Source organism: Rhineura floridana, chromosome 9 (genome assembly GCF_030035675.1).
Source record: "Rhineura floridana isolate rRhiFlo1 chromosome 9, rRhiFlo1.hap2, whole genome shotgun sequence".
NCBI lineage: Eukaryota > Metazoa > Chordata > Lepidosauria > Squamata > Rhineuridae > Rhineura > Rhineura floridana.
Window position 1 is genome coordinate 31558131 of NC_084488.1, and position 14602 is coordinate 31572732.

At 40.6% G+C, this 14602-nt stretch overlaps 1 protein-coding gene across 1 annotated transcript in view; it reads left to right on the forward strand.

Moving 5' to 3' along the window:
• The window catches only part of KIT (KIT proto-oncogene, receptor tyrosine kinase), an 88539-nt gene extending 76263 nt beyond the window's left edge, over positions 1–12276 (forward strand). Inside the window, exons 15-21 of the mRNA XM_061584403.1 lie at positions 338–426; positions 742–869; positions 1923–2045; positions 6928–7039; positions 7168–7267; positions 8906–9011; positions 9400–12276. Of these exons, the coding sequence (XP_061440387.1) occupies positions 338–426; positions 742–869; positions 1923–2045; positions 6928–7039; positions 7168–7267; positions 8906–9011; positions 9400–9525 (784 nt within the window). The 3' untranslated portion in view covers positions 9526–12276. The remainder of the gene's footprint in view (positions 1–337; positions 427–741; positions 870–1922; positions 2046–6927; positions 7040–7167; positions 7268–8905; positions 9012–9399) is intronic.
• Positions 12277–14602: the final 2326 nt, after the last annotated feature.

Consider the following 14602-nt stretch of genomic DNA (forward strand, 5'->3'; position numbering starts at 1 on the left):
GAGCCAAACAGCCAATTCATATTTGTTTCAGTTGGACATCCCTTTCAGTTGTCTTGCAGTATGGCAAAATTCTGTGCTGTACAAGTACACAGATTATTAGGGGACAAATGTAAGTGTGCTTGTTCATTGGCCAAAAAAAAAGAATGCTAGACTGTTAAAAGATCTGGGCTAGATACCTCCCTCTCAAATAAAAAGGCAGTTCAGGTCCTCGTGTGTACCTACCTGAAGACCTCAGCCACTCTCCATCATGCAAGCAGCCAGAATTAAATTACCTGAGCCATCAAATGTCCCATATATTACAGTATGTAACCTCATGATGGTTCTGCTTTACACACAGCGATGCCACCAATGAATACATGGACATGAAACCAGGAGTTTCTCAGGTCATCCATGCTAAAGTCACTAAAAGAAGTCTGGGGAGGCCAGGTAAGTTGACAACAAGGAAGAGAAAGAAGGAAAGTCTTCCCTTTTGCCCATATCTATCAAAATATGTGCAATTAAAAAAACCAGTTCTGTATAATACAACTTTAATAATCTACATTGAAGCTAGAAATGATTTTACAGTTTTCCACTGGGTGGACGCATTTAGATAGGATATTCAGAACTGCTTCACGTTTTGATAGCAGATTAGTCTTGTTTCTATGTTAATTCAGTGCCATGCTCTGTTAATAGAAAGTCTGCTATCTTCCAAAATGTCCATAATTAATCCATTTATGTATTGTTCCCACTTGCATTTCATAGGGTCATTTGCTAACCAGGATGTCTCCATTGCCATCTTAGAAGATGATGAACTGGCTCTGGATATTGAAGACTTACTAAGTTTTTCTTATCAAGTGGCAAAAGGCATGAGCTTTCTTTCAGCTAAAAATGTAAGTTAAGAAGTCTGGAAAATAATGATTTCATCATGTTGAGTGACACTAAATTGTGCATATTTTCATTGCTTTTGAGAGGAGGAAAAAATAATTGGGGTCCCGTGGGTTGCATTTGACTCCTGCTCTTATTTTTTACACCCTTGCTCATGTCAGATTGAAAGTGTAACATACCAGTTCTTGCCCGGGAGGTATACCTCCTATGGGAAAAGAAAAGCTTGTGGAATGTGGACAGGGAACCACCCACGTTCTTCAGCTGGAGAATCAAGACTGAACAAGCCAGTTGGGGAAAGGAGGATATGTGATGACTTCATGACGAGGGATGGTCCTCCAACCTCCAAGCAGTTGGTTAGGAAGAGTCCGGTTCTACAGATTAACAGAGTTGGCCAGTAGTGCTCTATCCATCAGTCCAAGCAAGTGTTAGAAATTGAAGTGATGCTATTGTCACCTGTAAACACGGCTTTGTACAGTGAGATTTTTTATATACTTTATGTGCTTCACCTGACTTTATCTGCATCTTACTAAATATTTGTACCTAGCAACACCATTGAATAACTCAAGCCATTTGGTGGAAAGGATTCCTCCCTGGGTTCCTTGATCACAGCGAGCAAGATCGGGGAGGGGGGAAATAAAATAAAAGCATTGCAGTCCTGATGACATTACTCGGAAGCATATTTCACTGATTTCTATGGAACTGAAACGTGCCTTGAATAATATTCTTAAACTGGCAGAGTCGGAGGGTTAGGGAAGGGAAATAAGTCCTCGTCTGCTACCTTTGTGGAATCAAAATGGGAATAGAAACTGACACAAAATAGAACAAGTTGAGATTGTAGGACGCTGCTGTAGCTACCTTGGTACAATCCAGTCTAGCCAAGAGAATCCTGGTTCTCCTTCCCTCAAAAAGCCATTCTGCTATATCAATGGGACGTTGACAAGTATATTAAGACCAGGTTGCCCTTAAGTAACAGAACAGCAATTCTCAGTAATAATGGTGTTCAGTGCTAAACAGTCGTGTTTGTTTCTTCATCTATTTTTTCAATTCAACCCTTTCAGTGCATTCATAGAGACCTGGCAGCAAGAAACATATTACTTACTCATGGTCGGATAACAAAAATTTGTGACTTTGGCCTTGCAAGAGATATCAGGAATGACTCAAATTATGTGGTCAAAGGAAATGTAAGTATCTTCGGATGCAATCTGCACCTCTATGAAGTGTGTTATAGAGCTGTACCTGATTCTTAGTGGCTAGAGATCATGCAAGCAGCCTCCTGTGCGCCAAATAGTTTTTGCCTGTAAGGCCCCACTTAGAATGAGGATGGAGGTGGACAGTGGAAACAAATTGGGCTGCTTTTCCAAACAGATGGAGGAGGTTCCTTCTGTCATAAGTTAGCTCACTGCAAACGGCGTCCCTCCAAATAAACTTCCTCTCAACTAAATCTCTTCATTAAACTATAATCTCTTCCTGTGTACTGGGAGTACAACTGAAACAGTCTCCTGAGATAATGAGAATCCAGCTCATCTGAGGCTCAAGCAAACAACACTGCATTCTGTCCTCCTAAATCAATTTTTACTGCCACTTCTTTTTCCTGCAAAATTCAATGTGAGATGCAGGCAGTTGAGAAGAGGTAAAGAATATGTGCAACACCGGCAAGCATACAAGTGACTGAAAACCCCTTAATAGCATCTAAATGTGCAAAGAAACTAAAGTGAAGGCTAGGTTTAATTTTTCAGCCTCAGGCTAAAATCCTAGATCTGCATCTAGGATTTTTCAAGTTCAGGAGAACAGCTTGCAGGTGGGCAATAAGTAATTGCATTCCATTTGTCTAGGTTAAGGGGTTTTAGTGTCCTGAGTTGCCTGATGTGTTATAGTGTGAAAGAGTCAGGAGAAGAATTGGCTGCAGGAACTGGGGACAGAAGATGTTCATTAATTGCATCTGGCATTATCTCAAAGCAGATGCTAAGGGAACTCCAGTCACTCTGGAAAGTGACAGCAGCCACTACCTACCTCGGCCTCTAGCAAAGATGATTTGATCATCCCTGAGTGATCAAAGATATGATGGCTTTAAGATTATTGTTCTAATTCAATGCTACTCCTTCATATAATTGGATGAAACAAGTAATGCAAATTGGTTTCCTGAATCCACACAATGAATTCTTGTACAGTGGTAGCCATTTGATGAAATGTGACCCTTTGAAGTGTAGTGATTCACTCTAACACCCAAAGCCAACTTAAAAGGGTCACCACATCATTACAGAAAATGAACTGTGTGGTGATATGAAAACTAAAAACTTAATCAATTAGTAATTATATAGGCCATAGTAACATTAATAGTACAGAAAATAAAGTCAGACCAGGTTCTAAGGAGCTACATTAGGCAAGCCCATTGGTGAATCCACTGGGACTTCTGACTTTTTAAAATTTAACAGGACCCACCCCAAAAGTTATATCACAACCTGTTTTTGAAAGTCCCTTGAATTTCAAAAATGGGTTTCCTCGGGTGCCGCTATTCAAGACCAGTAGCATAGTGGTAAATTTAGAAGTGCAGGGTCCCTTCAGGCCATACTCCTTCACAGCCTCTCTCTCTTTCACGCACACACCCCAATCTGCCCACCACCACCACGGAGAAAAGGAGGTAGGAGAGGAACACACACACACTGCAGAACAGTAAGAGCCCTGGGAGGAATGCAAATCCCCAAGAAGCCCTGAGCCATAATAATCCTGCTGGGAGGGGACAGACATGCGTGCACCAGCAAGTCAGCCCCCATTTTCTCATCTTTCACCAGAGGAGATTCCCTACCAGGCACGCATTCTGCGTACCTGCCCCCAACCTCTCTCGTGTGTCAGTCCCTTCTTAGTTGCCACCATCGCTGTGGGATGGGATGTGGGCAGCAGCAAGCAGGTGGCAAGCAAAGGAGCTGCTCCAGCAGGCAGATCACATGGACCTGGTGGCGGCAGAAGATGGAGGACACAGCAGTAGCCTCCCTAGCAGCGCCAGACCATGGAGGAGGAGCAGGAAGCGGAGGTGCCACACCACAGGGCAAGAGACAGGTTGTAGGCTGGGGTGGGTGACTTACCTGCTTAATTCCAACCCCCTTGCCTGTCTCTTGCCTCCTCTTCCTGCTCCTCCTCTGCAGCCTGGCCTCTGCTGTATCGTCCATGCTGGGGGTGGGACCCTACTCTCCTGTCCGTGGTGGTGGTAGTAGATCAGAGGAGGCCAGCAGGGGACCACCTTCAGAAAAATTAATGGGATGGTGTCCCAACACAAATACACACCTGTTCAAGACACATACCTAAAACCCATGTGAATGCATAAAACTAGTAATACAGTTATTGGGATATTGGCCTAAGGCCGTTTTGATATTTGCGGTTTTTCATTGTATTTATAATTTATATGGTTGGAGGTTAGAGGTAAAACTATTTTAAACAAATAAAAACAAAGGGCATGGAAGCATAACCATAGGATTCTATAAAACCTGGATTTTTATTTATTTATTTATTTATTTAATTACATTTCTAGACCGCCCTATAGCAGAAAGCTCTCAGGGCGGTGTACAACAAATAAAATCACAATTAAAATATGAGCAAGTGTGAAAAATATAACATGATAAAAATCCAAAATAGAATTGCCATTGAGTTTATAAATTAAAATCCATATTAGGTTTAAAATCAAATTTAAAATGTTTAAAAAGCCTGGGCGAAAAGGTAGGTTTTTACCTGGCGCCGAAAAGATAACAAAGAAGGCGCCAGGCGTATCTCGTCTGGGAGGGCATTCCATAGTTCGGGGGCCACCACCGAGAAGGCCCTAGATCTAGTTGTTGATCTCCGGGCCTCTTTATGAGTTGGGACCCGGAGAAGGGCCTTCGACGTCGAGCGTAGTGAACGGGTAGGTACATAGCGAGAGAGGCGTTCCACCAGGTATTGCGGTCCGATGCCGTTTAGGGCTTTATAGGTAAGAACCAACACTTTGAATCTGGCCCGGAAACATATCGGTAGCCAGTGCAGCTGCGCCAGGACAGGTGTTATATGGTCAAATTTCTTTGTCCCAGTGAGAACTCTGGCCGCAGCATTTTGCACTAGCTGAAGTTTCCGAACCGTCTTCACAGGTAGCCCCACATAGAGTGCATTACAGTAGTCCAATCTAGAGGTTACCATGGATAACTGAGGCGAGATTCTCCCTGTCCAGATAGGGTCGTAGTTGGGCTATCAGCCGAAGCTGGTAGAACGCATTCCGTGCCACCGAGGCTACCTGAGCCTCAAGTGACAGGAGCGGGTCTAATAAGATCCCCAAACTACATACCTGCTCCTTTAGGGGGAGTGTAACCCCATCTAGGGCAGGTCGAACATCAACCATCTGGGCAGAGGGCCCTCCCACCAACAGCATCTCAGATAATAGGGGGATTAATAGGGTCATTGTCATCACACCATCATTTGACAGTATGGCTAAGTGTGCTCTGACTTTCCATAGACCAGAAGTAGCCAACGTGCTGCCTTCCAGATATTGTTGACTACAACTCCCATCATCTCTCACTTTCGGCCATGCTTGCTGGGACTGATGGAACTTGTAATCCTAAACTTCTGGTGGGCACTGCATTGCCTATTGCTGCTATAGATATTACTCAGCTTGTTTGGTTGCCAGGATTGCCAGATCTTTTAACTGTCTGTGTATGTGTGTGTGTGTGTGTGTACTGCCTTCAAGTCGATCCCGACTTATGGTGACCCTATGAATAGGATTTTCATGGTAAGCTGCATTCAGAGGGGGTTTACCATCGCCTTACTTTAGCTACATCTAAATGCAAAGCTACAACCTGAGTAATTTTAGAATTTTAACTATATTAAATATTAAGTTTAAATGCTAGACAGGCGCCATGCCATCTCTGTTACCTTTTTGGCACTTATTGAAGACCTTACTCTTTCAACAAGCCTTTTAAGTTGAGACCTTATCCCAGTCTGTGTCTGTGTTGGAATTGCTTTTTGTTTTTAAACCTTGTTTTTAAAAAACAATATGTTTTTAACCTTTTGTTGTTGTTTTTAAAGATGTCTTGAAAGCTTTAAAAAAATGTTTTTAAAGATGTTTTGTTTTAATATCTTTTAAAGTGTGTTTTTATGATTTCAAAGTGTTTTTATTTATTTTATTTATTTATTTAATTTAATTTATATACCGCCCGAAGGCTCTCTGGGCGGTGTACAAAAAGATAAAAAAACAAGCAATGTATAAATACAATAAATACAATAAATCAAGAAAACAAAACAAACAAACAATAAAAGAACCAAACAAAATCCAAAATACAAATAATGATGAAAATGCTATTAAAACACACTTTAAAATGCCTGGGAGTATAAAAAGGTTTTCACCTGGCGCCAAAAAGATAGTAGCGTCGGCGCCAGGCACACCTCATCGGGGAGGCTGTTCCACAGTTCGGGGGCCACCACAGAAAAGGCTGTGCTTTTGTTTGCCGCCCTGGCTCCTGCTGGGAGGAAGGGTGGGATATAAATCAAATATTAATTAATTAATTAATTATTTTTTGGTAGGAATAGGCCAGAAAGGCATTTCCCTCCAGATGGGTTCTAAACTTTTCAGAATATAATGGTAGATCAGTAAATAGCATGGAACATTCTCTCTCATTTCCACCTAAGTTACCCAGATGAAGGTTATAAAGGGTTTTGAAATAAGCCCCTTCCACTGACTCAGTGACATTATCTGATATCTTAGGACGATGAATGGCCATCTCTATAGCTGCTATTTCTGATAGAAATGATTTTTCCAATGGGGTGTGCAGTAATTAGAGTTGCAAATTTTAACTGATTTGGGCCGCAAGCCTACCCCTGGCTTAATGGAATGGTGGGGCCACATCCACAGCCCTGCTGCACATGCTAGCCAGGCTGGACAGTGAGGGGGCAGGAAAATGGCTGCACCAACCTGGAGCTGACAACAGTGATCAGGCCCCAATCGGCTTTGATGCAATCACATGATGGCAGTGTGGTCAGCCTAGTCTCTCCCCACTCCGTTTTATGCACTAATATTTTTTTCTTTTTTCCTTCCTTTTCTTTCCTATAAAGGCACGGCTTCCTGTGAAGTGGATGGCACCTGAAAGTATTTTTGAATGCTTGTACACATTTGAGAGTGATGTCTGGTCTTATGGAATTCTGATTTGGGAACTCTTTTCTTTAGGTAAAATGTATTTGACTGTCAAGTCCTTGTAGTTTGTACAGATCCACACAATTATTTCTTGGATCTTTTATTTCTCACATAAAAAACCCCCCGATACGATATATTAACAGACAGCTCTGTGTTAACAGGAAGCAGCCCCTATCCTGGAATGCCAGTGGATTCCAAGTTCTATAAAAGGATTAAAGAAGGATACAGAATGTTTAGCCCAGAATTTGCACCTGCTGAAATGTGAGAGACCAAATTTCTAACAATTTTGGAGAACATGCCTGATTTCTAGATTTTGATTTAAACAATGTGTGGTTGTTTTTCTCCTATACCAAATGGTGGTATGATGATGATGATGATGATGATGATGTCAGGGTAAAAAGGTGTATACTGAATACTTAAAAATCACCAATCACTGCCTAAGAGTTTGTCCTAAATTCAATTACTTGAAAGTACACCCCAGTGAAATCAACAGGATTGATGTCCCAGATACATGCATGTAAGATTGGGATATTAGTTTTGCTTGATGATCTGTATTCAGAGTCAAGTACACTTTTTGCAAAAAAATGAAATGAAATGAAAAACAAAATCCAGCCACAAGATGAACTAAATCCTCAAATCCTGCACCAAGAAAATCTGGATTTAGCAATGCAAGTTAAGTAAATGAAGCACATTACATATGATCAATTGGTCTGGCTAATTTAGACAGCTGCTCTCAGGGTCTCTGATGGAGGTAGTTCCTACCTCTGTTCTTACATTGCTTTTAACTAGAGAGGTCTATGACATTTTACATGCCAAGCATGTGTGCTGGGATTGAGATAATGTCCCTTTCCACATTTGCACATGTTTACTTATTTTGAACAATTGCATTGAGTCTGATTTTGAAGAGGCAAAATGACCTAAGTCTGGCTCCCCTTCACTCCATCCTAGCCATTAAAAGTTCAGCTCAAATGAGACCCCACTTTTTAAATTTTGGAACTCATTGCTCACACATTTTCAAGCCTATCTTGAAACTTACAACTGGTGCCAGAGTTTGAGCTGGCTCAGTATGCTCACAAAAGCATGGAATATATATGGCTGTTCTCTGCTGAATTAAGCAAACGATGATGATCAGAGAAAACAAATCTTAGCTAAATGAAATTTTATTGGAAATGGAATTCCAAAGTTAGCTTGCTCCAGTTTGATTTTTTCCAGTGTAACTGATCTTTGATTTTTGTTTTTGTTGTCAATAGCCTCCAGGCAATGGTAATCAACTGATCTTGACAATTGGGTTTTCAAGAGTTCATGTCCTCATGAGTCTTGCTTTTTATTTCCCACCAACAGTGTGCTAGGCCATGTATAAATGTAGATGGGTACAGTCTCTGCCCAGGAGCAAATAGACATGAATGGAGAAAATAAAGCAATGAGGATGGGAACTAAGGCTAGGGCCATCTTACAGCAGAAAAGAGAGGTGTTGTATAAGAGGTAGATTTTTAGAAGTGTTGTAAAAAAGAGAAAGTCCCATAGGTAGAATTTCCATTGATAACAAAGATAAACCATCTCACAGCACCTGCAAATGTTGACTATAATGTGGCACTGATGTAAACTGTAAACTTAGTGGCTTCCCAGATATCATGTGGTGAGTTTGTGGAAAAAGCAAGATCTGAACTGGGGACTTTAACCACCATATTGCACCAGGTTTTTACGATTCCATCCGCAACCATTGTAGATTCTTATTTTTCTGTTTTTTACCAATAAGCTGATGGTTTGTTTTAAAAACAAAGAGAATGCAATACAGTAGTGTACATTTGGATGTTCTGATGCTCATGATCACTCTACATGCTACTTAACATTTTACCTACTGATGAAATCTCAATTTGTAAATTCTAATGACATTTCCAGGTATGAGATAATGAAGAGCTGCTGGGATGCTGACCCCATAAAGAGGCCAACTTTTAAGCAGATTGTACAACTGATTGAACAGCAGATTTCAGATACCACAAACCATGTACGTACTGAGCTTTTCAACCTACCTTCATGATTAGTGCTGAGTGTCCTGTGTTAATGTAGGTGTATTCTTGAAATCTCTGCAAGATGCTTTACATTCCTGCAGATAACGTTGGCATGGTGTATGCTAAATAAATAAATAATACAATTAAACTTATATAATATATAAGAAATATAAATACTATAAATAAACTCTCTGCAATCATAAACACAAGCAAAAACTTTGACTAACAATAGATTAGAACATGAGCTTTTGCAATCACAAGCCCACTTCATCCAGTGGTTGAAGTTCAGACTAATGTGTTAACTTTCCTGGAATAAACACAAAGGAATGAATAGGTAGTTTGCATAATCATTCAGTATTGATGCTGGTGTGTATCTTTTTCCAGATTTACTCAAACGTTACAAGTGGCATTTGCACTCAAGGAAATGCTACCGATCACTCTGCGAGAATTAATTCAGTGGGCAGCAGTGCTTCATCTACTCAGCCCTTACTCACACATGAAGATGCTTGACTTGGCCAGCCTTGACGGAGAATCTACTGTTGTTTTTGGAATAACTACTGGTTGTTCGCATTGCATTCACTACTACACTGAGGGTAGTAAATGTTGCAGAAATATTCTTGCTCTTTTTTCCTTTATTTGAAAATCACATACTGCTAGAAACAAAAGTAGGTTACCCATCACCGCTACAATGTTGTTACACTGTTTGCTAGAATCTGTGTGTAGTTGCTATGTTATATGCATTTGTAGTGTAGAACCAGACTTGGGAGTGGGAAAGAGCATTTAAATATATATATCAAGAGCTCTGATTCTAGAAAATAGGTGAAGAAATGCAAATATCTATGTCAATTTCCATTACTTCCCAAACTTTGAAACGTTAGAAATGCAAGCAAAAAGTAAAAGTCATCATTCCAAACCCAAGAGCAGAATGTACCATTTGACTGGAAGGGAAGGGAAAGTCTCTGAATGTAGCACTTCAGCTTGAGCATCAGAGATGGTTGGCCTACCTTCTGAGCAGGGTGGAGAGCCTGTGGCCCACCAGATGTTGTTGAACTTGGGTTCCCATCATTGTGAGGGATGATGAGAGTTGGAGTCCAGTGGTGGGTCCCCTGTCCCTGTTTTATGGGACTAGAGAGTGTGACACTTCTCACCCAGTCTGTCTCCCAGTTCATATTCCTGTAACTTCCATTCTAGGCAAAATATATGTTGGGGTGGGGAAGAGAGAAAGAGACAGAAGACAATTTCCATGCTTCATTTTTGGATGCATAGGTTCACATTCGTGTACCTGTATTTTGAAACATGTGAGTGGCTGCCCAGTGTATTATTTTTTTATGCCATCATCTACTTTGGAAGGTCAGTCTATGCATCTATTTCTCATAGCATGTGTCAGGAAGAAAAAAAATCACTGCTGTGTGGTTATTTCCAGGTTAAGAAAATAATTTTGTCCCCATCAACTACTGTAGACCTGAGTGTAATAAAAAGTAACATCTAATTAGCTTCTATATCTGGTGAAGACCTACGTCTATTTGTATTTCAAAACTGACAGTTGTATGTTCCCTTTATAGCTGTTGTAGTTTAATGAGAGAATAGACAAGGTGTTAATGGTGTGAGCTATGTACCTTCTAAAGAAAGGTGCTCATTTTTCACAGTTATTATTATTGTCATTATAATTGTTTGTTAAACAATCCAAAAGTTTTCGTACTCTTTCCAAAGTATCTCCTGGTTGCATTTTCGTACACAACTATGAAATCTTGCTGTAGAAGCCCACATAACCACATCCTGGGAAGGGCTTATTCCTGTGTAACATTGTGTATGGCAGGGATGGCAACATTGATAAGTAACTTGCTGGATGTTTGTGGATTTTCATGTTAGAGCCAAATAGTGTATAGCAGACAGGTGGATTTTAGAATGGTGTATCAATGTTGCTACTGTGGTTTCAAAAGATGTCCATAGTGGCCCTGACCACAAAAGTTGCTTAAAAGTTCTAGACCCTTCGCCTTTCTAAAATGACCTGTTTTCCATAATTCAGCAAAAATCTAGAAAAAGGCACATAGGTGATAAACCAATTTTGAAGTATTTGTTTGTTTATAGTGCACCAGCACTTCAGCACCCTGTTATTTATGCTTAAGCACCAGCCTCCATTGTTGAGTTTACATTGTTTTGTTAGAAGTAACTATTTGCCCAAAAGCACACTGCTGGATTCCTCAAGTTACACAGAATACCACTAGCTTTTACTGTATATCTGATCTATACTTATGTTTTGTTCCGTGTCCCTTGGGATTATAATTACCGATATTTGTTAGCCAGTTTTCAAAGCAGACACTTGCACTGGAGTTATTTACGCTGTTGCACCTTTTGAAAGTTTGTAAGTGGTGGGGGGATGGCTCAATTCAAGTTCCACATATACAGGGGCTTCCCATTCTCTTCTGTGAAGGGAAATACTCCATAAATGCATCAGGCTTTCTCATTGCATATGCAGGTCATCTTCCTATTCTGAGAATGGGGAAGCCTCTGCATGCCTAGGGTATTGTGTGTGCATAAAATCCTGCACGTGGTCTGGAACGACTGGATTGTGGTCATTCTGTTGCACTGCTTTCACTTTCAGTACATCAGTCCACGTGTATACAAACACATAGATGGGGGAGCAGAAATTGCACCAACTGGAACCACCCACAACCTCCCTGTATTCAGCAGAAGTTGTGATAAGGGTTCTGTGCACGTAGAGCTGTGTATATGTGTATATTCTGTACATGCAGTTGGCAGCCTTACACAATTAGGTTTCCAACTTTATAAAACAGTGCCTGGAGCCACTTCACATCTTCCACTGAACATGTGGTAAGGAGCAGGCATGAAGAGGTGACTGATCCCCTTCCACATGTTCAGTATATATGTGTACTGAAGGTGATGAGGACAGAGCTTGTATCCTACATCAGACTCCCACTTCTAAGGCTATGATTGATCATTTTTTTGAAAAAAAAGACCTTTTGACTTCCATAGCTGTTGCAGACAAACTCATAATAATTGTCCACACTGCGGTACTTCATTGGCACTTAGATGGAAGGTTTTTTCCCTCTAATATTCTCAGAAGTTATATTTTTATAATTTTGTTTTTTTGTTGAAAACTTAGTTTTGCAGCAGCTTGATATTTTCAGATTTGTTTTATTGTTTCATGTAAATGCTGAAATGTAGCAATAATGTCTTCTCAACTCCTTTAGGTTCTTAAAAGATATTTTTATAGAAATATATATATATATGTAAAGCGGCTGTATGTATAAATATGTGGATGTTTGAAAGTTGTATTGTTGAAGAGTTTAAATAAAAGTGTAAATGATATACATTCATTCATAGGTGTTCTGTGATACACTTTACTTGTCATGCGGTTGATTAAATCAAAGTCCCAAATCATATATTTGGGAACAGTATTCATTTGACATAGTGAAAAAACATCGTAAGCACCTTTCTCTCCATCATTCGGATAACATCATGTCTGGGGGTTGCTAACCTGCTACCTTCCAGATGTTGTTTGACTTCGATTGCCATCAGCCCCAGCCAGCATGGCCAGTGGTCAGGAATGATGCGACTTGGATGATGGAAGTTGGAGTCCAACAACATCTGGAAGGCACCAAATTAGCCTCCCCAATGTAGTATAAACAGAATTCCACATGACTTGAGTATTATTCTGGAGTACTGTTTTAGCCAGTTTTCTTTTTGTGGTGAGAGAGGCTTGCAGCATTTCCTTCCCACATACACACACAATTGAATGTTGGTTTGTCATGCAGAGCTTGGAAAAGTTACTTTTTTTAAACTACAACTCCCATCAGCCCCAGCCAGCATGGCCACTGGATTGGGCTGATGGGAGTTGTAGTTCAAAAAAGTAACTTTTCCAAGCTCTGGGTTTGTGAAGTATGTAAAATGGGATGTTCAATGTACAAACGGAAGTATCCAGATATAGACAAGATTTAGCAACCCCCCCCCATTTTTCCCCTTCACACGAAAGAAAATTATTTACATATAGGTTGTTTATAAGTACTAAAAAGAGAAGCAGTTAGACTAGATTATTGCAATGTGCTCTACATGGGGCTGCCCTTGAAGATGACTCAAATTACAACTGGTCCAAAATGCAACAGTCAGTGGCTGGGGTTGCATTTAGATATAAAACCTCCGTTTATAATAGTTGCACTGGCTGCCAGTTCATTTCCACACCCAATTCAAGGTGCTCACTCTAGTGTTTAAAGCCCTAAGTGACTTTAAGTCCCAAATATCTGAAAGACCGCCTCCTTCCCTGCAGACCCTCTCAGGGATTAAGATCAGCAGAGGGGGGGTTCTTAGTAGTTCCGCCACCCTCAGAAGCTCAGGGGAGGGGAAAGAGCGGGACGGCATTTTCTGTGGCAGCCCCTAAGTTGTGGAACTCCCTCCTCATGGAGGTGCATCTGGCAACTTCACTGCACAGTTTTCAGCAAATGTTGAAGATGCACCTCTTTACACTGACCTTTAACACCTGAGATGTATATTTTTAGGACCCACCCTATTTTTGTGTGTGCTGTGATTTTAAGTTGTTTTTAATGATGTATTTTAAATTGTTGTAAGCTACCCTGTGACCTCAGGGTAGAGGGTGGGTAATAAATTAGATAAATAATAAAATAATAATACAATATGAAGTTCTAAGCCAGGGCTGACCCATCCTTTGAAGAAAGTACAAAACCCATGCAACCAGTTTATTCATCTCAGACTCTTCCCATCCCTCATTACTTCCACATAAGGAGGTTGAGGGGGTGCTTCTAGAGACATCTTTAGTGCTAGAGGCTCAGGTACCTCAGTGGCTAGGAGTGCCTTTTACGGATATGGCTGGTATGACAACTGTGTCCATTCTTGGACACAGTCTAGTATAGCCACAGTGATTTTTGCATTGATAACCTCAAAGCTCTATTGCAGTGTTCTCATTGCGAGGCTACCTTTGGACCTGGTATGGAGACTCCACCTGGTGCAAAATACTGTGGCTAGACTGTTTATGGGGATAGACAGTCACAAGCACTTAACTCCGACTTGTACTGGCTGCCCATATGTTACCAGACCAGGTTCAAGGTCCTTGTAGTAATTCACAAGGGCCCATATGCTACCAGACCAAGTTCAAGGTCCTTGTAGTAATTCACAAGGCCATTAACAACTTGGGTCCAGGATATCTCAAGTACCACCAGATTCATTATATCCCTACCCAATTACTAAGGCCTTTAAGGGAATCCCTGCCCAGTTTGGATGCATGTCTCTTATCCACCAGGAGCCATTTGCTGAGTATTGTGGGCCCAATATGGGACTCACTTCCATTTGAGATCAGACAAGTCCCGTCTCCATTGAACTTATTTATTATTTGATTTTTATCTCACCCTCCCAGCAGGAGCCCAGGGTGGCAAACAAAAGCACTAAATAAAAACACTTTAAAACATAAAAACAGACTTCAAAATACATTAAAACAAGACATCTGTTTTAAAAAAAGGTTTAAAACATTTTTAAAAGGTTTAACTACATATTAAAAAGTAATTCCAACACAGACGCAGACTTCCAGTACCTAATAAGACTAATTTCAGCACGGATT